The 24039-nt window shown below is 34.9% G+C and overlaps 2 protein-coding genes across 2 annotated transcripts; both read left to right on the top strand.

The window, feature by feature from the left end:
• The first annotated feature begins 1606 nt into the window (after positions 1 to 1606).
• Positions 1607 to 9466, top strand: LOC128862573 (probable cytochrome P450 4d14). The gene is made up of 5 exons (XM_054101285.1): positions 1607 to 1769; positions 1856 to 2242; positions 7123 to 7192; positions 8341 to 8918; positions 8995 to 9466. The coding sequence occupies exons 1-5, from the start codon at positions 1607 to 1609 to the stop codon at positions 9333 to 9335; spliced, it is 1539 nt and encodes a 512-aa protein (XP_053957260.1). The 3' UTR covers positions 9336 to 9466.
• Positions 9467 to 17111: 7645 nt separating this feature from the next.
• LOC128861309 (probable cytochrome P450 4d14) lies at positions 17112 to 23571 on the top strand. The gene is made up of 5 exons (XM_054099352.1): positions 17112 to 17274; positions 17361 to 17747; positions 21326 to 21395; positions 22446 to 23023; positions 23100 to 23571. The coding sequence occupies exons 1-5, from the start codon at positions 17112 to 17114 to the stop codon at positions 23438 to 23440; spliced, it is 1539 nt and encodes a 512-aa protein (XP_053955327.1). The 3' UTR covers positions 23441 to 23571.
• Positions 23572 to 24039: the final 468 nt, after the last annotated feature.

The raw sequence follows: 24039 nt of genomic DNA, 5'->3' as shown, positions 1-24039 counted from the left end.
CAGCTGCAACAAAAACAATGGTAAAAATCTAAGGAAGCCTAATTAGGCAAGGTGTAGGATGTTACACCCACTACTTTACATTTGCTACCCAGATACATTGCTCGAATTTACGAAAGCATAACAAATACCAAGTTGCGGTTCGATAATAGAAGGCATTGCTACAGCCTAAATTTTGTTGTAATGTATCTTAGATACACTCTTCAATGGACGTATTTCATTTCAATCTGTCAATTCATTCTTTGATTACAAGTCATTTAGTACCGAGGTGTCCCAGTATTTTCTACAATGAAAACAAAAAACAAGTGATTGAATTTGTTATTTTTGGAAGGTTCAAAAGCAACGGAAATTTATGAACGAGTGCTGAAAGTGTATAAGGACTTTTCGCCTCAATTAGTACAATGGAAAAATGGGTTGCTGAATTTGAACGTGGTAGTGCAAGCCTTGAAGATGATGCACGTCGAAAACAAGGACGTTCATAAACAGCAACAACACCAGAAATCGCAGAAAAATACAAAAAATCATATAGGAGAATCGTCAACTGACTGAAAGAGATTTAGTAGTAGCCCTAGGCATCTCATTGGGCAGTGTAACATAAGCAATATTTTGACAGAAGTATTGGCTTTCAGAAAGCTGTGCCCTCAATGGGTGCTGCACTCGCCAACAATGGAACAAAAACGTATTCGTCGAAAGCGACTTTCTCAGCAATATTTAGAGCATTTTCGAAAGGATAAAGTGGATTTTGTGCGTCGATTCATCGCTATGGAAGAGACTTGGGTCTATCACCATGATTCTAAATCAAAACAGGACGGTGTGAACCAGTTTCTTCGGCTACGGAACGAGTTCTTGTCCAAAAGGTGTTAGCATCAGTTTTTTGGTATGCGAAAGGAATTTTCTTTGTGGGTTACTTGCAACTGGTAAAGAAAAAAAAATCAAAATTGTAACATTTTAGAACAGCTGAAGAAAAAAATTCGTGAAAAAGGACACAGTTTGCTTAAGAATATTTTTTTTTGCTGTGGCTAAGATGCATGAATTAAAGTTCGAATTGTTGGAACAACCACCGCATGCACCAGATTTGGCCTTTAGCGACTTTCAACTGTTTCCAGACTTAAAAAAAATTCACGCGTGGAAAGCATTTTTTATCAAATGAGGAGGCCATACAAGCTGTGGAAGCGTATTTTGCAGCTCTTCCAGATTCTAACTTTGTATTGATGCTCAGGGCGGCTATACTGAATAATGAAGGGAATTTCAACCCATAAAGTTGTGTTTTTCTTAACGAACCGCAAAACTTATTGAACAACCTAGTACTTATAAATTGAATGAAGCTTATCATAACGACAAAGAGTCTTAAAATAAACACACCGAGCGTATAAAACACCATGGAGCGCTAAGATGCAGTTATATGTACCGTACATATTAGAAATTTGTATGTATGGCCAGTCAAAAGTTCAAACAAATGTAATCAGAAATGCGATACAAAAATTTGTTTTTATGAGTTTCAAAATTTCTTGTTCTTTGGACCACCAAATATTATGAAATTTTGTGCAGTTGTGTTGCTAATGAAATTCGGATTGGTTCAACGAATCTGCAGTGCTGCGAGTTGTATAAAATGTTTGTTGCACTTTTCATAGGTTTGGTGGTGCTACTAACAATCGTTGACTATTTGAATAGACGCCGTCATAACGAGATCTTTAAGCAAAATGGCATTAAGTCTTTTACATATCTGCCAATTATAGGCTCGGCGCATCATCTCGTCAATGTGTCACCAAATGGTAGGTTCAACTGTTCACATACCGAATTTGTATTCATAAAAGCTCCACGAACATATACGAATTACGGGGATTTTATTTTGAAACAGATTTGCTCCAATTCACCAGTGAAGTCTTTGAAAAATATGGAAACACCTGTAGTTTATGGCTTTTAAATCGAGCAACCGTTCTAACGGCTGATCCTATGGTTTTGGAGCCGCTACTCAGCAGTCAAAAAGTGTTAAAAAAGAATAGCCTTTACGGCCTGTTGGACTCGTGGTTGAAGGAGGGTTTGCTACTCAGCAACGGACCTAAATGGCATAGTCGCAGAAAAACGATTACGCCTACATTTCATTTTAAAATATTGGAAGAATTTGTGCAGGTATTTGAGCAACAAAGCAATATTATGATGGATGCATTGAAGGAGAAAGCCGATGGTGAAACGGTGGTTAATTTATATCCATTCGTTTGTGCGATGGCGCTGGATATTATTGCAGGTCAGAATTACACTCTGCGACACTGATTTTGTTACAAACACACAAAAAATGTATGAACTGATTCTGATACAATTTTTCGGGTAAAATTAAAAAAAAAATACAGATTTTGACAAGTTTAAAAGTACGTGGAAAAAAGTGATATTAAAAGTATTTTAAATTAAGCTGAAATGCGTGATGGCTGCATACAAATTTGGCAATAGAATTAAAAAAAAGCAAAAAACAAAAAACTTCACTGCGGCATCAGGTGAAAACTTAATAAATGTGGAAGATGGTAAAAAGTAGAATAAGAAAAATTGAAAAACATCAAGGAAATTATAATTCCAAAATAACCCCTTGCCGTGCCATTTAGCTCGACACAACTCGGGCCCAAGTGTTACGCGTCAACGCCTGGTAAGCAGATCAGAATAATATAAATTACTTTGTAACAGCAATTATGCCACTCGTGACTAACTCTGGTGGCGTACAGATAGAAACTAACATTCAATCACGACCCAGTCTCGTGATGTTTATGCTTGATTCGACTATCTGTACAAGACCTCGGCTCGTAATATTTAGGCTTGGCTCTCGTCATATTCATGTTGGGGCCAAAATTTTCATTACGCGTCAGACTTGTAAAAGCACGGCAAGGGGTTAATACATATTTAAAATTTGTATACCAAATACGCATTTAGTCAACTTAGAAACAATGAAATAAACCAACTTGCAAACGATTCGCGTTAGAGTTGGAAAAATTACGACTGTTTTGAAAAGAAATTTGGACAAGCTTTGACTATTTACTTAATAATTTTTTAATGTCGATAATTATTTGTTGCTATAAAAATGTAATTTACTCTCCAACGAAAACCATATTATTTGAAATTGCCAACTTTGTAGAAGAATTATGTGAAAAAAATTTGACCATCGTCATTCGATTTCACCACAAGTGTAAAATTTTTAATCATAATTTTTTTCATAATAGGACTATGAATAAGTTCGTGCGGGTTTTTTTCGAAATTTCAAACTTTATTGACGTAAAATGGTTACAAATTTAATATTCAAAATATTGTCCATCGCTTACTACTACTTTTTCCCATCTTTCTGGCAATTCACGGATTCCCTTTGTGAAAAATTCGGTCGGTTTTGCCGCAATCCACGAATCGATCCATTTTTTGACTTCATCGTAATTACGGAAGTGCTGGTCAGCCAGGCCATGTTGCATCGATCGGAAGAGATAGTAATCGGATGGCGCAAGGTCTGGACTATACGGCGGGTGGGGTAGGACATCCCATTTGAGCGTTTCTAAGTATGTTTTGACCACTTGTGCAACATGTGGCCGAGCATTGTCATGTTGCAAAATAACTTTGTCGTGTCTATCGGCGTATTGCGGCCGTTTTTCTCGCAGTGCTCGGCTCAAACGCATCAATTGTCGTCGGTAGACATCCCCCGTAATCGTTTCATTCGGTTTCAGTAGCTCATAATACACAACACCCAGCTGGTCCCACCAGATACACAGCATAACCTTCAGGCCATGAATATTCTGCGCCGACGTCGATGTTGAAGCATGGCCAGGGTATCCATACGTTGCCCGACGTTTTGGATTGTCGTAATGGACCCACTTTTCATCGCCAGTCACAATTCGATGCAAAAAACCCTTTCTTTTGTGCCGTTGAAGCAGTTGTTCGCATGCCATAAAACGGCGTTCAACGTCTCTTGGCTTCAATTCATACGGCACCCAATGGCCTACCTTTCGGATCATTCCCATGGCTTTTAAACGTTTGGAAATGGTTGATTGATCAACTCCCAAAGTTTTTGCAACCTCTTCTTGCGTTTGAGCCGGATCTTGATCGAGCAATTCCTCCAATTCGGTATCCATGAACTTTGGCGGCGCACCCTCGCGTTCTTCGTCTTCCAAGCCAAAATCACCACTTTTAAAGCGTGCAAACCACTTCTGGCTCGTTCGCTCAGATAGAGCATGCTCACCATAAACTTCCACCAAGATACGATGACTTTCGGCTGCTTTTTTCTTCATATTAAAATAATGAAGAAGAATTCCCCGCAAAAACACATTATTTGGCACGAAATTCGACATTTTCAAGTGTGGTAAAAATATTGTTGTTTACGCTTCAAATAAAAAGCTTATACTGACGTTTGTGCCTTACGACAGTAGCTCTCCAATGAATGTTTGGAAATGTGGATCGATGGAATAATAATCAAGTTACGCCATCTGTTGTAAAACCGCACGAACTTATTCATAGTCCTATTATATTAAATTTGACCAGTTTTATAGCCAATTCAATGCTAGTGTAACAAAGTGCAAATTTCAAGTGGCTGAAATTTTTGATTGATTGTTGATAATATTTCTGCTCAAGGTTTGCGCATTTCTCTTGCGCATGAATTATTTTTTATTTGGCAAAAAATGCGAAACACATCGTCAGGGAAAAAAATTCTGGAAATGTACGCATTTAGCCAAATGACAAAAGTCAAAATATGACTTGCGTTTTATTTATGGGTTTTTTGTGTTGGTTTTTTGGTTATATTTTGTTTGTTTTTTTGTTTTTTGTTTTTTTATTTGATTTTTTTTTTTGTTTTTTTATTTCTGTTTTTTTTTTGTTTTATTTTTTTTCATTTTTTTCGGTTTCCTCATTCGTACCAAATGTGCAGAACTGAGACATATTTCGTACAAAGCTTTGCCAAAACTTACATTCAAATTGGATCGATTCGTTCGGAAATGAGAATAAAATATAACATTGGTATATGATTTTATTGTTTTAAAATTTTTTTGTTGTTTAACCCTTTACTGCTTGAATTAATGAAGCGTCGAAAAAAATATTTTGCGGTGGAAAAAACTTTATTTAATTATTACAAAGACATATTAAAAGAAAAATAATGAAAAAGTTTTACGATATAATTTTTCATAAAAACTATTTGTAAAATAGAACTTTATAGAAAACGTGAAAAAATTATAGTAAATTATATAGTAAATCGAGTAATTATAGTAAATCGGCTCCATGACAATATATTTCTTTGTCAAAAAATACTAACGTTTTACTCTGTTTTTGTTTTTTGAAAACGAATCACTGGCACTTGAATTCTGCCACTTGCACAAAAGTGAGATTATTTCGAAATGCCATAAAACCATAGATAATTTTTTCCCCGTTTTATTATTGCTAAATATATATTTGATGGATTAAACTGTTTTGCATTGTTTTACAATACTTAAATTGGCAATAAAATTGAATTAAAAGCCGATGAATGGGCTCATATGAGGTAAAGGGTTAAGAACGAAATTCACAGCACCTACAAATTTGCACTTTATAATACTAAAATGCAATGGGTTTAAAAATTTTTAAATTAACATTTAAAAAAAAAATTAAAAAATTTCTTTATAAAAATTAAAAAATTTTTTTTATAAAAACTAAAAATTTTTTTTATAAAAATTAAAAAATTTTTTTTATTAAAAATGTTGATACTAAAACCAAAAAATTTTTTATTTAAAATTAAAAATTTTTCTTTACTAAAAATTTTAAAATTTTTTTTAAACATTTGTGTTAATGCATTTTTTTTATTAAAAATTAAAATTTTTTTTTTTACTAATTTTGTTTATAAAACTTTTTAATCTTTTTTTTTAATTTTGAAGGAAATTTGTCGAGTTTTTAAAATCGTACTTTATTATACTAAAATGCCTTGGGTTTAAAAATTTGTAATGAAAATTTTTTTTTTAACATTTTTCTTTAATTAAACTTTTTTTATTAAACTTTTTTTTGATAAAAATTTTTAAATTTTGATGAAACTGTTTCTATTTTTTCAAAATCGTAATTTATTATACTTTAAAAAATTTTAAATGCAATTTTTTTTTATTAAAAATTAAAAAAAAAATTTTTTTTTAATTAAAATTTTTTTCTTAAACTTTTTTTAATACAAATTTTTTAGTTTCGATGAAAATTGTCCATTTTTTAAAATCGTACTTTATTATACTAAATTGCAATGGGTTTAAGAATTTTTAAATTAAAATTTTTTTATTAAAAATTAAGAATTTTTTTTATTAAAATTTGTAAAATTAAAAAAAAAAGTTTTTCCAATTAAAATTGTTTTTATTAAAAATTAAAAAATTTTTTTTTATTAAATTTTTTTTATTAAAATTTTTTAAATTTTGATGGGAATTTGTCCACTTTTCACAATCGTACTTTATTATACTAAAATCCGATGGGTTTAAAAAATTTTAAATGAATTTTTTTTTATTAAAAATTAAAATGTTTTTATTAAAAATATTTTAATTTTATTTTAACATTTTTTTAAAATATTAACATTCTTTTTTGTTACATTTTTTTTAATTAAAATTATTTTTATTAAAAATTAAAAATTTTTTTTATAAAATTTTTTTTTATTAAAATGTTTTTATTAAAATTTTTTAAATTTTAATGGAAATTTGTCGATTTTCTTAAATCGTACTTTATTATACTAAAATGCAATGGGTTTAAAAAATTTTATATGAAAAATGTTTTTATTAAAAATTAAATTTTTTTGTTTATTAGCATGTAGAATTTTCAAACTTTAATTTATTATAGTCTTTGTTATAGAATGGACTATATTTTTATAAAAAAAAAATTGGAATTAAAAAAATAGTAAAAGTTAATCAATATATGGCGCCTTTTTAATAATTTCAGTAGATATATTCTAGTAAATCGTTAATAAAAAAATACGCGCGCAAATTTGTACAGAAAAGTCACGCACACACTCGAGCGAAAATTTCACTCCAGATTCGTCATCTATGAAAAAGCCTATCAGATATAGATGAATTTTTCCTTCAAACAAATGAAAAGTTCAGACTTGTTGATCAGTGTTGTATGAAATGTTGCGAAATGTATTCAAATAAGTAATATGATGTTATTTATGTTTTGCAGAGACCGCCATGGGTGTAAAAATCAACGCACAATTACAGCCCAATTTTCCTTATGTGAAGGCTGTGCGCACGTACGTAAGTCGATTCATTATTGTTCAAACTCTTGAGCACTCACTTGCGTAGCTTTCCTTGTTATTACACAACAGTTTGACGAGTTTCGCCACTTCTCACATCAATGGCTACTTCGATTTTATGTTTGAACTTTCGCGCCATCGCTATATGGTTGGCGTAAAATGCATCTATAAGGACACCCCCCAAAAAATAATCTCATCAATGGCTACCACGATTTCATGCTTGAACACTCGCGCCATCTCTGAATAGTTGACGTAAAATGCATCTTCAAGAACACCTTCCAAAGTAGTCTAATGAAGTTACACAGCTTCTAATTATTATCACAACTTCGGCTGACTATTCGATTTTCGAAGATCGAATGTAAGAGAGGCTGCGTGGTACGTCTCGCCGCCCACTTGACACCAAATGTCGTCTATGTCATCCTTTTCAATTTGAGGAACAAATAATCTATCGACATGACGCCATAAAGCCTCCTATGATGGCTGCTTGCTCGAAAAAAAGATAAAATCGTCCCTGTTGCATCGACTTCCATATGATGACTTTTGGATTTTTCGACGCCCAATTGAGGCAATTCTGTTGGCTAACTTAGTTGACGAGTTCTTATCTCAACCAACCAACCGTTCTTCAGTCTTTTATTCAAGCGGCAAATGACCCATTTTGACTATGTTTAACCATAAACTAAAAGTAAAAAAACCCACGTCCTGCTCCTCACCGCAGCAAGCCGCTCAAACTGTTATGTAATTCTACAGCTTTTCAGATCATTGCGCCACCTAAATCATGTAAAATAAAATAAACACAATTACCCCTATTTATACTTGGAAGCACTTGCTTTCACACACGAATTCTTCGTTTAGCGAGCAGAGAAGTGGTGAATCGAATATGAATAAACCCGCTAATTTGTAATTTTAAAAAGCTTTTCACTTATTTAGTAGAAGTTTGTAGCATTCTTTTGGATTGCCATTTAGATATGTAATATAAAATTAATTCAAGAACGTCGATTTGGTAGAAAAATTTGTATTTATAATAACAAAGAAAAGTCTGCATATTAAGTGGGTGCTTGGTTTGGGCCAATACTGAATGTAGCTCGCGAACATGAATGCTTAGCATCTCGTTTCCAACTAACGCACATTTTTCTTTTCCTCTCCAGAGTCTCTGCCATATTCGCAGAACGCTTTATAGCACCCTTGCAACGTTTTGATTTCTGGCTACGCCTGACTGCTCCTCGTCGCTTCCAGCAACTCCAAAGTAACATCGCACTCATGCACGATTTCACTGGAAGCGTTATCGAACAGCGTCGCGCCCAATTAGAGCAGTCAATCGAAAATAATACTCGAAAAGACGAAGCAACGGATACACTACTCCACGACGACGTTGGTTGCAAGAAACGTAGAGCCTTCTTGGATATGCTATTGCAGGCGAAGATCAAGGGCCAGCCACTTTCGAACTCCGACATACGTGAAGAGGTGGATACGTTCATGTTCGAAGGGCATGACACCACCACCAGCGGCATTTCATTCACTTGCTATCTATTGTCGCGTCACCCAGCTGTGCAACAGAAGGTGTTCGAGGAATTGCGTGCAGTTATTGGTGACGACAAGCAGCGAGCGATGACGTTGTATGATCTGCAGGCGCTGCAATATCTGGAATGTGTGATTAAGGAATCGATGCGTCTATATCCACCAGTACCCACAATCGGGCGCCATATTGAGGAGGATGTTTATTTGGGTAAGAATGCGAGTAGTTGTGGAGTTTGTACGTTTTTATATGAAGTTAATGCTTCAATTTCATTCTACTTCTTTAGGTGACAAACTCTTTCCTGCCAATACCAATATAAGCATTTTAATTTACCATGCAATGCGTAACCCTGACTACTTCGATGATGCCGAACAGTTCATACCCGAACGTTTTAGCGCCGATGCTGACCGAAAGATCAATACATTCGCTTATGTGCCCTTTAGCGCTGGTCCGCGTAATTGTGTGGGTCAAAAGTTCGCAATGCTTGAGATGAAGAGCACCATTTGCAAGATTTTACGTCATTATGAACTACTGGCGCTGGGGAAGGAGGTGCGTCCCATTGCGAATATAGTTCTATTTTCAGCCACCGGTGTAAATATGGGTTTGAGGCCTCGGAAGTACATTTAACATTTCGGATTGACAAGTGGCCACAATTCGATTGCAAGAAGTGTTTTATAGAATTTTTGTAGTACTTATTTTGTATTTTTAATCTTACTGTTCTCCATGAACTAATTAAATATTTACGTCAAAGTGCGCACATCAGCAAATCGGTCATTCTCTCTGACCTCCTTTTCAGGCCTGAAAGCTGCTGTATTCTGTTTGGAGTTTGAACTGCAACAGCCATACGAGACGCAGTGAAAAAGTACGCTAAATCAAGCGCTTGACGAGGGTAAGGGGGTTCTTTCATACTTAAAACTACTTTGCAGCTCAATAACAAAAAGAACAATAAATGCTAAGTTTCGGTAAATTCGGTTCATTGACCTGTGAGATATCCCCAGATAAACATTAACTACCGAGAAAATTCAGTTTCGCGCCGCGTTTAAGTTCCACACTAAGCAATGAAAAGCATTCTCAGGTTACTGGTTGACTATGAAAGAGAATCCAGCTGTTTACAGGGACTCTTGTCCCGGGAAAACATTGATTTTCAAGTGCAAAGCGGGGACAAAAAATTGTTCATTTTGTGGAACAAAACTTTAATTTTTTGAGTATCCATAGAGGAATCTAAACTTTGCACCCTTCTCGTCACGCCTTAAGCGCCACTAGTTGGGACTAAAATTTACTCATAATATCTTCGACTATAAACATGGGGGATGAGGTTTACGTTCTTTACGCACTGCCGCCGAAGACGAAAATGGATTTCGGCAAGCCCGAAAACAGCACTGGTACGACAAGGAATGACATGCTGCCACAGAAAGAAAAGATGCTGCCTATAGAGCCACGCTGCGATCGGGCGCAGTGCGAGCCATGTGGGATCGCTACAGGGAGCTCAAAAGGAAGATATCCGTATTATCAGAAAGAAAAAAACGAGATGCCGAAATACGTGCGAGGAGCTTGAGTTGCTGGCCAATAGGAACAACGACCGTAAATTCTATCAAAAAGTTCAGCGGTTTACAGAAGATTTTAAGACCGGGCGTTTTCCTGTAAGCACAAAGAAGGCGATCTGGTGACTGACATTAAGAGCGTGCTTAAATTATGCAGAACCCTTCTCAAACTAGTTAAATAGTGACCGCCACGCATGTCATAGAGAATGTAAAGATCCCGATACCCCAATCGTTCACGACGGAATTGTCGTTCCGCTACCCGACCATGACGAGGTGAGAATAGCGATAACGCGGCTAAAGAACAACAAAGCCAATCCATAAGAAGGGTGATCCTGCAATCTATGCCAATTACCGCGGGGTTAGTCTTCTAAATATCGCCTATAAGGTTCTAGCGAGCGTATTGTGTGAACGGCTGAAGCCCACCGTCAACCAACTGATTGGACCTTATCAGAATGGCTTTAGACTTGAAAAGCCCACCATCGAGCAGATATTCAATATGCGCCAAGTCTTAGAAAAGACCAATGAAAGGAGAACCGACACACACCATCTTTTCGTCAACTTCAAAGCTGCATTCCACAGTACAGATATTGACAGCATCGGCCTTAACAACCGCGCTGTGAGGTCAGCCTTTTTCAAACTGGAAACTGGAACAAGAAAATCGAATGATGGGTCGGATGGTGAACAAAACGAAGTGCCTCCTGCCTGCAAACAAACAGCCGGCGCTCTCGCATATCGGCACCCACGTCACTGTTGGTAGTTATGATTTCGAGATTGTAAAAGACTTCGTTTATTTCGGAACCAGCATTAACACCGATAACAATGTCAGCCATGAAATCCAACAAAGAATCTCTCTTGCCAACAAGTGCTACTTTGGACTAAGTAGGCAATTGAGTAGTAAAGTTCTCTCTCTCAACGAACAAAACTCACACTATTTAAGGCTCTCATCATGCCCGTCCTTACAGAAGAGTGCCTCGTCTACATTGGAAAGATCAGGTGGAGAGAGACTTGCCTTCACTTGGTGTGCCCAAGTGGCGCCGGTTAGCACCAGAAATAGAACGACTGGCGCGCTTTGTTAAACTCGGCCAAAATCGCGTAGGTGGTTATCGCGCCAATTAAGAAAAAGATTTTACTTTCACGTAAAGTTATTGCAAAATAATGAATTTCTAAATCCTGAGGTTAATCGCGTAATTTCGGGTTTGAAATAACCAAAAAAATTTGAGGATTAGAAAAGTCCTGGTACAACATCCACAAATATGAGGTCAAACTCCTAACAGAAGGGTGCGCGCCAATTATTTATTTATTTTTTTTTAATCGAAAAATGTCACAGCATCGCTAAGAAACTTCAAGGTGCCGAAGTCGCAAGAAAAATAAGATACAGTTTGTTTTTGGGGGTTTCAGATGACAGCTGATTGATCGATTATAAAGACCGCTTCTACAGACAAACACTGAGTTATACCTCACAGAAATAAGTATATGTACAAAGTTTTTTATACCGATATCTTTCTTGATTGTAACGGTACATTTTTGTTTGGTATGCCAAAGTCTGTATTTGGAGTCCAATTTAACTATTCGCTTGCAAAATTCTTATTTAGTAATTATTCTTAGTACCGTTATTACAAATTTGTGTTGCGAGATTTGGTTGTCATATGGTGAGTCTTTGATGATTTGGGCCGCTTTCGGACATCGTGGAAAGTCTCCAATTTAGTTTATTACGACAAGAACCAACGCAGAATTCTGTGTTGAACTTCTAAATAGAGGATGTTTTCATTGAGTTTGCGGGAAACATATACGGAGACAACAGGGTTTTCCAGCCAGACAACGCCTCAATCCATACGGCTCGTTTAACTAGGGCCTTCCTATTGGCAAGAAAAATTTCAGTTCTGGATTGGCCAGCACTAAGTACCGATTTAAACCCGATTGATGACCTCTGGGGAATATTGTCGGCCAGTATTTATAAAAAGGGTCGGCAGTTTGACACAACCAAAGACCTGAAAGGTGCTTTAGTGGAAGAGTGGAATAAGATAGGTGATTTCACTCTTCAAAACTTGACAGACTCTATGCCTAAACGTATTTATGATGTCCTTTCTCAAAATGGAAAACATATTAATTATTAGAAAATCGAAAGTTTTAGAAACGTTGAAAAAAAGTGTAAAGAAACGCCAATGCTTATATACTTAGGTATTTCATATGAAGTTATTTCAATTTCTCTTTTAATTTAATAAGTTTAGTCATGTTGAATTTTTGTTGTATAACTTTTTTTTTTCTAAATATATATTAAAATTATTGGTTGAACCTTTCTCCTGCTTCTTTATAGCTTTTCATATGAAAATACCCTTGCACATATACTTATTCTGTGAGGTGAAAAAAAAACATGAAATGTGCTAAATTTTATTTTTTTTTAAACGAAAAAAAGAAACAAGGAGGAATGCACGTTCACTCAAATGATGGCTGCGCCACACAAGCGTGGCTTCAACAACAACACCAAAAAAAAAAAAAAATAATAATAATAATAATAAATAAACCCTCTTTATCCAGGTCCAGGCCTTGGAATTTCAAATTATTTTTTATTTCCAAAAATTCTTGGAGAAAAAAATTCACGGTTGATGCTGTGGTGAGGTAGGCTATTTCTGCCTATTCTAAAGACCTAGACAAAGGTCTTAGTTTTTTATGAATTATCTGGTCAATGTCTTTACCTAATAGGGGAACTTATCGAAAAGTAAAAACTATTACCTATTTACAATAAATTCGTATACCCTCCTCTTTTAAAGTTTTTGCCATGTGTTCCAAAGAGGCGTTCAAACTACAGCAGTACTTCCAGATACTTAGAAGAGGAATTTCATAATTGAAAAGCACTAGGTGACCGCATGGCAAAATGAGAATGTGGTGGTTTTTTCTGCGTAAAATGAAAAAGAGGATAACTTTAGTCATGAACTATTCCCAGGAAACTGCTGCTGTGCAACGTGGCATCAATTGGCGGCTCTTGCCGATGAAAAATTATTAAATAGTTACTACTGACTCATGCGAGGAGTCTAGTCTGAGTTGCGAGGTACATTCGTCTAATACATATTGTAGTAAATTAATTACTCAATGGCTCTGCTTGCGGGAGGATCTCATTCTGAAAAACCTTCAAAAAACAATAAGTTTTTCTATAAACCTGTTGAGAACTGCAGTAGTCATGCGAGATATTCTAACTTTGTCATTTCACAATCGATTCTTGTCGCGTTTTAATACATGGACTGAAAAGTCCCAGTACTAGTTTGATTGCATTCATCTTTTTTACAGTTAGTACTAACCTAAGAAAGACAGCTGGTAAAATTTCACGATATTCTATTTATTAGTTCGTGAGTTATAGTCCTAAGAGTGACGCTACTTTTGCTATTTCCCAAACAATGGATCAAAAAGAATTTCAAGTATATTATTAATTTTACACTGCTTCTTGATGGGGAAAAATACCCTGCAAGCGAGGCAACGATTTGAAAAGTATTATGGGGACTCCCCTCCATCAGAAACAACAGTAACACGACGGTTTGCTGACTTCAAACATGGTCGTAGAGACACCGATGATGCAAAACGCGGTGGACGTCCAAATGAGGCGTTAATACCAGAAAACATCAAAAACATCCACCAAATCGTTTTGAATGATCGAAAAGTGAAGTTACGTAAATTAGCTGACATCGTAAAGATATCAAAAGAACGATTGGCTTTATATTGCACGAGCATTTGACTATGAGAAAGCTCTGTTCACATTGGGTGCCGCGTTTGCTCACTGTTGACCAAAAACAAGAAAGGGCTGATGATTCTGAGCAGTGTTTGGTTATGTTTCGACGTAATAAACCGGAATTTTTCCATCAACATGTGACAATGGATGAAACATGGATCCATCACTTCACTTCGGAATCAAACCGATCGTCATCTGAGTGGACGGCAACTGGTGAACCCTGTCCAAAGCGCACGAAAGCACAACAATCGGCTGGAAATCAGTTATGACCTCGGTATTTTGGGGTGTGCGTGGTGTAATATTCGTCGACCATCTCGAGATGGGAAATATCATTAGAACAGTGAATATGATCTAGCGTTTTCGGAGCGTTTGAAGGCCGCACTTGTAAAGAAACGTGCACATATGACAAAATAAAAATGTTGTTTCGTCAAGAAAACGCACCAACAATGGCAAAACTGCATGAATTGAACTTCGAATTACTCCCACATCCTGTTTAGCAAATTCTAGTCTCTTTTTCTTATTTGCCTTCGAAATGAAGGGTTTGCGTCGAGGAACCCGGCCATGATACCCAGCCTTATATAGGGTTCTCCGAACAGTTTGGGGGTTGAAATTGATGTGAAATGAATTTTGCAGGGTCTCGCACAATTTGACAGCCGAAGTTTTTGGATTTTGTGCCACGGTGGACACCACAATTCGCTCCTGTCGTTCAGTAAATTTTTTTGGGCAGCCAGATTTGCTCTTCGGAGCTACTTCGTCAGTATTGCAATAATGCATAGGGATGTTTTGAACGCTGGACCATGATTTATCGACAAGTTTGCCAATTTCGCGATAGGCTTTTTTTCTAGGGAAATTTCAGCACCACTGAGAACTTTGATTTTTCGAGTGTGCCAATACTTTTTTGACTCACTGTTTATCAAACGGCTCGGAGATATTAATGTGTGTTATTTAATCAAACAAAATAACATAGATAACATACCTTGAAAAAATACCCTCTATTTTCACAAAAAGTTTAGTAAGCACAAAGACGTTCGGATGGGCCGACCAAGGCTGAACACAACTACAACTACTGGAGCAGATAGTTTTTAGACAGGCATTAAATATCGCATTTATAGGGAGTCTCTTATCACCTTCCTAAACTCCTGGCCACCGAAAGCTGTTATCGGAGTCCTACCACCTATTGCAAACGAAAAGCTTCAGCTGCCTCGCGAGACGCGCAGTAACTTGACAGAATTGCGGTCAGGATATTATAGGCGTTTAAGCTCCTATCCTTACAGAATTGACTCCGACACACTCAACATATTTCAGGCATATGAATATACCCCGCATCGACTTTAACCACCTATTCACATGCGCACTTAATTTTACTCACCCAACAGCCTCCCTTGGGACTCAACCCGTCGAAACAGCATGTTTCCTGGGCCTATCGCTAGATGAGTTAGACAACAATGACGACTGATGATTACACCGTAGTCGCTGACAGCGCTTGATGAACAGCTACAACAAAAACAATGGTAAAACTCTAAGGAAGCCTAACTAGGCACAGTGCAGGATGTTACACCCACTACTTTACATTTGCTACCCAGATACATTGCTCGAATTTACGGGAGCATAACAAATACCAAGTTGTTCAAAAAGCTTTGCGGTTCGATAAGAGAGGGCGGCATTGTTACAGCCTAAATTTTTTTGTTATGTTGGGACACTTTTCATTTCAATATGTCAATTCATTATTTGATTGCAAGCCATTTAGTACCGAGGTGTCCCAGTATTTTCTACAATGAAAACAAAAAACAAGTGATTGAATTTGTTATTTTTGGAAGGTTCAAAAGCAACGGAAATTTATGAACGAGTGCTGAAAGTGTATAAGGACTTTTCGCCTCAATTAGTACAATGGAAAAATGGGTTGCTGAATTTGAACGTGGTAGTGCAAGCCTTGAAGATGATGCACGTCGAAAACAAGGACGTTCATAAACAGCAACAACACCAGAAATCGCAGAAAAATACAAAAAATCATATAGGAGAATCGTCAACTGACTGAAAGAGATTTAGTAGTAGCCCTAGGCATCTCATTGGGCAGTGTAACATAAGCAATATTTTGACAGAAGTATTGGCTTTCAGAAAGCTGTGCCCTCAATGGGTGCTGCACTCGCCAACAATGGAACAAAAACATATTCGTCGAAAGCGACTTTCTCAGCAATATTTAGAGCATTTCCGAAAGGATAAAGTGGATTTTGAGCGTCGATTCATCGCTATGGATGAGACTCGGGTCTATCACCATGATTTTAAATCAAAACAGCAGGCTGTGAACCTGGTTCTTCGGCTACGGAACGAGTTCTTGTCCAAAAGGTGTTAGCATCAGTTTTTTGGTATGCGAAAGAAATTTTCTTTGTGGGTTACTTGCAACTGGTAAAGAAAAAAAAATCAAAATTGTAACATTTTAGAACAGCTGAAGAAAAAAATTCGTGAAAAAGGACACAGTTTGCTTAAGAATATTTTTTTTTGCTGTGGCTAAGATGCATGAATTAAAGTTCGAATTGTTGGAACATCCACCGTACGCACCAGATTTGGCCTTTAGCGACTTTCATTTATTTCCAGACTTAAAAAAAATTCACGCGAGGAAAGCGTTTTTCATGAAATGATCAGGTCATACAAGCTGTGGAAGCGTATTTTGCAGCCCATCCAGATTCTCACTTCAGCGATGTAATCCATAAATTGGAATCTCGTTGGAACAAGTGTATTGATGCTCAGGTAGGACTATACTGAATAATGAAGGGTATTTCAAACCACAAAATTGTATTTTTCTTAACGAACCGCAAAACTTATTGAACAACCTAGTACTTATGTATAAATTGAATGAAGCTTATCATAACGACAAAGAGTCTTAAAATAAACACACCGAACGCATAAAATACCATGGAACGCTAAGATCCAGTTATATGTACCATACATATTAGAAATTTGTATGTATGGCCAGTCAAAAGTTCAAACAAATCTAATCTAATCTAAATGCGATAAAAAAATTTGATTTTATGACTTTCAAAATTTCTTGTTCTTTGGACCACCAAATATTATGAAATTTTGTGCAGTTGTGTTGCTAATGAAATTCGGATTGGTTCAACGAATCTGCAGTGCTGCGAGTTGTATAAAATGTTTCTTGCACTTTTCATAGGTTTGGTGGTGCTACTAATAATCGTTGACTATTTGAATAGACGCCGTCATAACGAGATCTTTAAGCAAAATGGCATTAAGTCTTTTACATATCTGCCAATTATAGGCTCGGCGCATCATTTCGTCAATGTGTCACCAAATGGTAGGTTCAACTGTTCACATACCGAATTTGTATTCATAAAAGCTCCACGAACACATACGAATTAATGTGATTTTATTTTGAAACAGATTTTCTCCAATTCACCAGTGAAGTCTTTGAAAAATATGGAAACACCTGTAGTTTATGGCTTTTAAATCGAGCAACCGTTCTAACGGCTGATCCTATGGTTTTGGAGCCGCTACTCAGCAGTCAAAAAGTGTTAAAAAAGAATAGCCTTTACGGCCTGTTGGACTCGTGGTTGAAGGAGGGTTTGCTACTCAGCAACGGACCTAAATGGCATAGTCGCAGAAAAACGATTACGCCTACATTTCATTTTAAAATATTGGAAGAATTTGTGCAGGTATTTGAGCAACAAAGCAATATTATGATGGATGCATTGAAGGAGAAAGCCGATGGTGAAACGGTGGTTAATTTATATCCATTCGTTTGTGCGATGGCGCTGGATATTATTGCAGGTCAGAATTACACTCTGCGACACTGATTTTGTTACAAACACACAAAAAATGTATGAACTGATTCTGATACAATTTTTCGGGTAAAATTAAAAAAAAAAATACAGATTTTGACAAGTTTAAAAGTACGTGGAAAAAAGTGATATTAAAAGTATTTTAAATTAAGCTGAAATGCGTGATGGCTGCATACAAATTTGGCAATAGAATTAAAAAAAAGCAAAAAACAAAAAACTTCACTGCGGCATCAGGTGAAAACTTAATAAATGTGGAAGATGGTAAAAAGTAGAATAAGAAAAATTGAAAAACATCAAGGAAATTATAATTCCAAAATAACCCCTTGCCGTGCCATTTAGCTCGACACAACTCGGGCCCAAGTGTTACGCGTCAACGCCTGGTAAGCAGATCAGAATAATATAAATTACTTTGTAACAGCAATTATGCCACTCGTGACTAACTCTGGTGGCGTACAGATATGAACTAACATTCAATCACGACCCAGGCTCGTGATGTTTATGCTTGATTCGACTATCTGTACAAGACCTCGGCTCGTAATATTTACGCTTGGCTCTCGTCATATTCATGTTGGGGCCAAAATTTTCATTACGCGTCAGACTCGTTAAAGCACGGCAAGGGGTTAATACATATTTAAAATTTGTATACCAAATACGCATTTAGTCAACTTAGAAACAATGAAATAAACCAACTTGCAAACGATTCGCGTTAGAGTTGGAAAAATTACGACTGTTTTGAAAAGAAATTTGGACAAGCTTTGACTATTTACTTAATAATTTTTTAATGTCGATAATTATTTGTTGCTATAAAAATGTAATTTACTCTCCAACGAAAACCATATTATTTGAAATTGCCAACTTTGTAGAAGAATTATGTGAAAAAAATTTGACCATCGTCATTCGATTTCACCACAAGTGTAAAATTTTTAATCATAATTTTTTTCATATATTAAATTTGACCAGTTTTATAGCCAATTCAATGCTAGTGTAACAAAGTGCAAATTTCAAGTGGCTGAAATTTTTGATTGATTGTTGATAATATTTCTGCTCAAGGTTTGCGCATTTCTCCTGCGCATGAATTATTTTTTATTTGGCAAAAAATGCGAAACACATCGTCAGGGAAAAAAATTCTGGAAATGTACGCATTTAGCCAAATGACAAAAGTCAAAATATGACTTGCGTTTTATTTATGGGTTTTTTGTGTTGGTTTTTTGGTTATTTTTTGTTTGTTTTTTTGTTTTTTGTTTTTTTATTTGATTTTTTTTTTTGTTTTTTTATTTCTGTTTTTTTTTGTTTTATTTTTTTTCATTTTTTTCGGTTTCCTCATTCGTACCAAATGTGCAGAACTGAGACATATTTCGTACAAAGCTTTGCCAAAACTTACATTCAAATTGGATCGATTCGTTCGGAAATGAGAATAAAATATAACATTGGTATATGATTTTATTGTTTTAAAATTTTTTTGTTGTTTAACCCTTTACTGCTTGAATTAATGAAGCGTCGAAAAAAATATTTTGCGGTGGAAAAAACTTTATTTAATTATTACAAAGACATATTAAAAGAAAAATAATGAAAAAGTTTTACGATATAATTTTTCATAAAAACTATTTGTAAAATAGAACTTTATAGAAAACGTGAAAAAATTATAGTAAATTATATAGTAAATCGAGTAATTATAGTAAATCGGCTCCATGACAATATATTTCTTTGTCAAAAAATACTAACGTTTTACTCTGTTTTTGTTTTTTGAAAACGAATCACTGGCACTTGAATTCTGCCACTTGCACAAAAGTGAGATTATTTCGAAATGCCATAAAACCATAGATACTTTTTTCCCCGTTTTATTATTGCTAAATATATATTTGATGGATTAAACTGTTTTGCATTGTTTTACAATACTTAAATTGGCAATAAAATTGAATTAAAAGCCGATGAATGGGCTCATATGAGGTAAAGGGTTAAGAACGAAATTCACAGCACCTACAAATTTGCACTTTATAATACTAAAATGCAATGGGTTTAAAAATTTTTAAATTAACATTTAAAAAAAAAAATTAAAAAATTTTTTTATAAAAATTAAAATTTTTTTTTATAAAAACTAAAATTTTTTTTTATAAAAATTAAAAAATTTTTTTTATTAAAAATGTTGATACTAAAACCAAAAAATTTTTTATTTAAAATTAAAAATTTTTCTTTACTAAAAATTTTAAAATTTTTTTTAAACATTTGTGTTAATGCATTTTTTTTATTAAAAATTAAAATTTTTTTTTTTACTAATTTTGTTTATAAAACTTTTTAATCTTTTTTTTTAATTTTGAAGGAAATTTGTCGAGTTTTTAAAATCGTACTTTATTATACTAAAATGCCTTGGGTTTAAAAATTTGTAATGAAAATTTTTTTTTTAACATTTTCCTTTAATTAAACTTTTTTTATTAAACTTTTTTTTGATAAAAATTTTTAAGTTTTGATGAAACTGTTTCTATTTTTTCAAAATCGTAATTTATTATACTTTAAAAAATTTTAAATGCAATTTTTTTTTATTAAAAATTAAAAAAAAAATTTTTTTTTAATTAAAATTTTTTTCTTAAACTTTTTTTAATACAAATTTTTTAGTTTCGATGAAAATTGTCCATTTTTTAAAATCGTACTTTATTATACTAAATTGCAATGGGTTTAAGAATTTTTAAATTAAAATTTTTTTATTAAAAATTAAGAATTTTTTTTATTAAAATTTGTAAAATTAAAAAAAGAAGTTTTTCCAATTAAAATTGTTTTTATTAAAAATTAAAAAATTTTTTTTTATTAAAATTTTTTAAATTTTGATGGGAATTTGTCCACTTTTCACAATCGTACTTTATTATACTAAAATCCGATGGGTTTAAAAAATTTTAAATGAATTTTTTTTTATTAAAAATTAAAATGTTTTTGTTAAAAATATTTTAATTTTATTTTAACATTTTTTTAAAATATTAACATTCTTTTTTGTTACATTTTTTTTAATTAAAATTATTTTTATTAAAAATTAAAAATTTTTTTTATAAAATTTTTTTTTATTAAAATGTTTTTATTAAAATTTTTTAAATTTTAATGGAAATTTGTCGATTTTCTTAAATCGTACTTTATTATACTAAAATGCAATGGGTTTAAAAAATTTTATATGAAAAATGTTTTTATTAAAAATTAAATTTTTTTGTTTATTAGCATGTAGAATTTTCAAACTTTAATTTATTATAGTCTTTGTTATAGAATGGACTATATTTTTATAAAAAAAAAATTGGAATTAAAAAAATAGTAAAAGTTAATCAATATATGGCGCCTTTTTAATAATTTCAGTAGATATATTCTAGTAAATCGTTAATAAAAAAATACGCGCGCAAATTTGTACAGAAAAGTCACGCACACACTCGAGCGAAAATTTCACTCCAGATTCGTCATCTATGAAAAAGCCTATCAGATATAGATGAATTTTTCCTTCAAACAAATGAAAAGTTCAGACTTGTTGATCAGTGTTGTATGAAATGTTGCGAAATGTATTCAAATAAGTAATATGATGTTATTTATGTTTTGCAGAGACCGCCATGGGTGTAAAAATCAACGCACAATTACAGCCCAATTTTCCTTATGTGAAGGCTGTGCGCACGTACGTAAGTCGATTCATTATTGTTCAAACTCTTGAGCACTCACTTGCGTAGCTTTCCTTGTTATTACACAACAGTTTGACGAGTTTCGCCACTTCTCACATCAATGGCTACTTCGATTTTATGCTTGAATACTCGCGCCATCTTTGAATAGTTGACGTAAAATGCATCTTCAAGAACACCTTCCAAAGTAGTCTAATGAAGTTACACAGCTTCTAATTATTATCACAACTTCGGCTGACTATTCGATTTTCGAAGATCGAATGTAAGAGAGGCTGCGTGGTACGTCTCGCCGCCCACTTGACACCAAATGTCGTCTATGTCATCCTTTTCAATTTGAGGAACAAATAATCTATCGACATGACGCCATAAAGCCTCCTATGATGGCTGCTTGCTCGAAAAAAAGATAAAATCGTCCCTGTTGCATCGACTTCCATATGATGACTTTTGGATTTTTCGACGCCCAATTGAGGCAATTCTGTTGGCTAACTTAGTTGACGAGTTCTTATCTCAACCAACCAACCGTTCTTCAGTCTTTTATTCAAGCGGCAAATGACCCATTTTGACTATGTTTAACCATAAACTAAAAGTAAAAAAACCCACGTCCTGCTCCTCACCGCAGCAAGCCGCTCAAACTGTTATGTAATTCTACAGCTTTTCAGATCATTGCGCCACCTAAATCATGTAAAATAAAATAAACACAATTACCCCTATTTATACTTGGAAGCACTTGCTTTCACACACGAATTCTTCGTTTAGCGAGCAGAGAAGTGGTGAATCGAATATGAATAAACCCGCTAATTTGTAATTTTAAAAAGCTTTTCACTTATTTAGTAGAAGTTTGTAGCATTCTTTTGGATTGCCATTTAGATATGTAATATAAAATTAATTCAAGAACGTCGATTTGGTAGAAAAATTTGTATTTATAATAACAAAGAAAAGTCTGCATATTAAGTGGGTGCTTGGTTTGGGCCAATACTGAATGTAGCTCGCGAACATGAATGCTTAGCATCTCGTTTCCAACTAACGCACATTTTTCTTTTCCTCTCCAGAGTCTCTGCCATATTCGCAGAACGCTTTATAGCACCCTTGCAACGTTTTGATTTCTGGCTACGCCTGACTGCTCCTCGTCGCTTCCAGCAACTCCAAAGTAACATCGCACTCATGCACGATTTCACTGGAAGCGTTATCGAACAGCGTCGCGCCCAATTAGAGCAGTCAATCGAAAATAATACTCGAAAAGACGAAGCAACGGATACACTACTCCACGACGACGTTGGTTGCAAGAAACGTAGAGCCTTCTTGGATATGCTATTGCAGGCGAAGATCAAGGGCCAGCCACTTTCGAACTCCGACATACGTGAAGAAGTGGATACGTTCATGTTCGAAGGGCATGACACCACCACCAGCGGCATTTCATTCACTTGCTATCTACTGTCGCGTCACCCAGCTGTGCAACAGAAGGTGTTCGAGGAATTGCGTGCAGTTATTGGTGACGACAAGCAGCGAGCGATGACGTTGTATGATCTGCAGGCGCTGCAATATCTGGAATGTGTGATTAAGGAATCGATGCGTCTATATCCACCAGCACCCACAATCGGACGCCATATTGAGGAGGATGTTTATTTGGGTAAGAATGCGAGTAGTTGTGGAGTTTGTACGTTTTTATATGAAGTTAATGCTTCAATTTCATTCTACTTCTTTAGGTGACAAACTCTTTCCTGCCAATACCAACATAACCATTTTAATTTACCATGCAATGCGTAACCCTGACTACTTCGATGATGCCGAACAGTTCATACCCGAACGTTTTAGCGCCGATGCTGACCGAAAGATCAATACATTCGCTTATGTGCCCTTTAGCGCTGGTCCGCGTAATTGTGTGGGTCAAAAGTTCGCAATGCTCGAGATGAAGAGCACCATTTGCAAGATTTTACGTCATTATGAACTACTGGCGCTGGGGAAGGAGGTGCGTCCCATTGCGAATATAGTTCTATTTTCAGCCACCGGTGTAAATATGGGTTTGAGGCCTCGGAAGTACATTTAACATTTCGGATTGACAAGTGGCCACAATTCGATTGCAAGAAGTGTTTTATAGAATTTTTGTAGTACTTATTTTGTATTTTTAATCTTACTGTTCTCCATGAACTAATTAAATATTTACGTCAAAGTGCGCACATCAGCAAATCGGTCATTCTCTCTGACCTCCTTTTCAGGCCTGAAAGCTGCTGTATTCTGTTTGGAGTTTGAACTGCAACAGCCATACGAGACGCAGTGAAAAAGTACGCTAAATCAAGCGCTTGACGAGGGTAAGGGGGTTCTTTCATACTTAAAACTACTTTGCAGCTCAATAACAAAAAGAACAATAAATGCTAAGTTTCGGTAAATTCGGTTCATTGACCTGTGAGATATCCCCAGATAAACATTAACTACCGAGAAAATTCAGTTTCGCGCCGCGTTTAAGTTCCACACTAAGCAATGAAAAGCATTCTCAGGTTACTGGTTGACTATGAAAGAGAATCCAGCTGTTTACAGGGACTCTTGTCCCGGGAAAACATTGATTTTCAAGTGCAAAGCGGGGACAAAAAATTGTTCATTTTGTGGAACAAAACTTTAATTTTTTGAGTATCCATAGAGGAATCTAAA

Source organism: Anastrepha ludens, chromosome 4 (genome assembly GCF_028408465.1).
Source record: "Anastrepha ludens isolate Willacy chromosome 4, idAnaLude1.1, whole genome shotgun sequence".
Lineage (NCBI taxonomy): Eukaryota > Metazoa > Arthropoda > Insecta > Diptera > Tephritidae > Anastrepha > Anastrepha ludens.
The sequence above is the reverse complement of the archived record's forward strand: the minus strand, read 5'-3'. Positions and strand labels throughout refer to the sequence as shown.

Bases quoted from the DNA above. Each gene is read 5' to 3' on its own strand.
- LOC128862573 (XM_054101285.1), top strand. From the start codon at position 1,607: ATGTTTGTTGCACTTTTCATAGGTTTGGTGGTGCTACTAACAATCGTT. The intron at 7,193-8,340 runs GTACGTAAGTCG...TTTCCTCTCCAG, and splicing joins TATGTGAAGGCTGTGCGCAC to AGTCTCTGCCATATTCGCAG. The intron at 8,919-8,994 runs GTAAGAATGCGA...CTACTTCTTTAG, and splicing joins TGAGGAGGATGTTTATTTGG to GTGACAAACTCTTTCCTGCC.
- LOC128861309 (XM_054099352.1), top strand. From the start codon at position 17,112: ATGTTTCTTGCACTTTTCATAGGTTTGGTGGTGCTACTAATAATCGTT. The intron at 17,748-21,325 runs GTCAGAATTACA...TATGTTTTGCAG, and splicing joins GGCGCTGGATATTATTGCAG to AGACCGCCATGGGTGTAAAA. The intron at 21,396-22,445 runs GTACGTAAGTCG...TTTCCTCTCCAG, and splicing joins TATGTGAAGGCTGTGCGCAC to AGTCTCTGCCATATTCGCAG.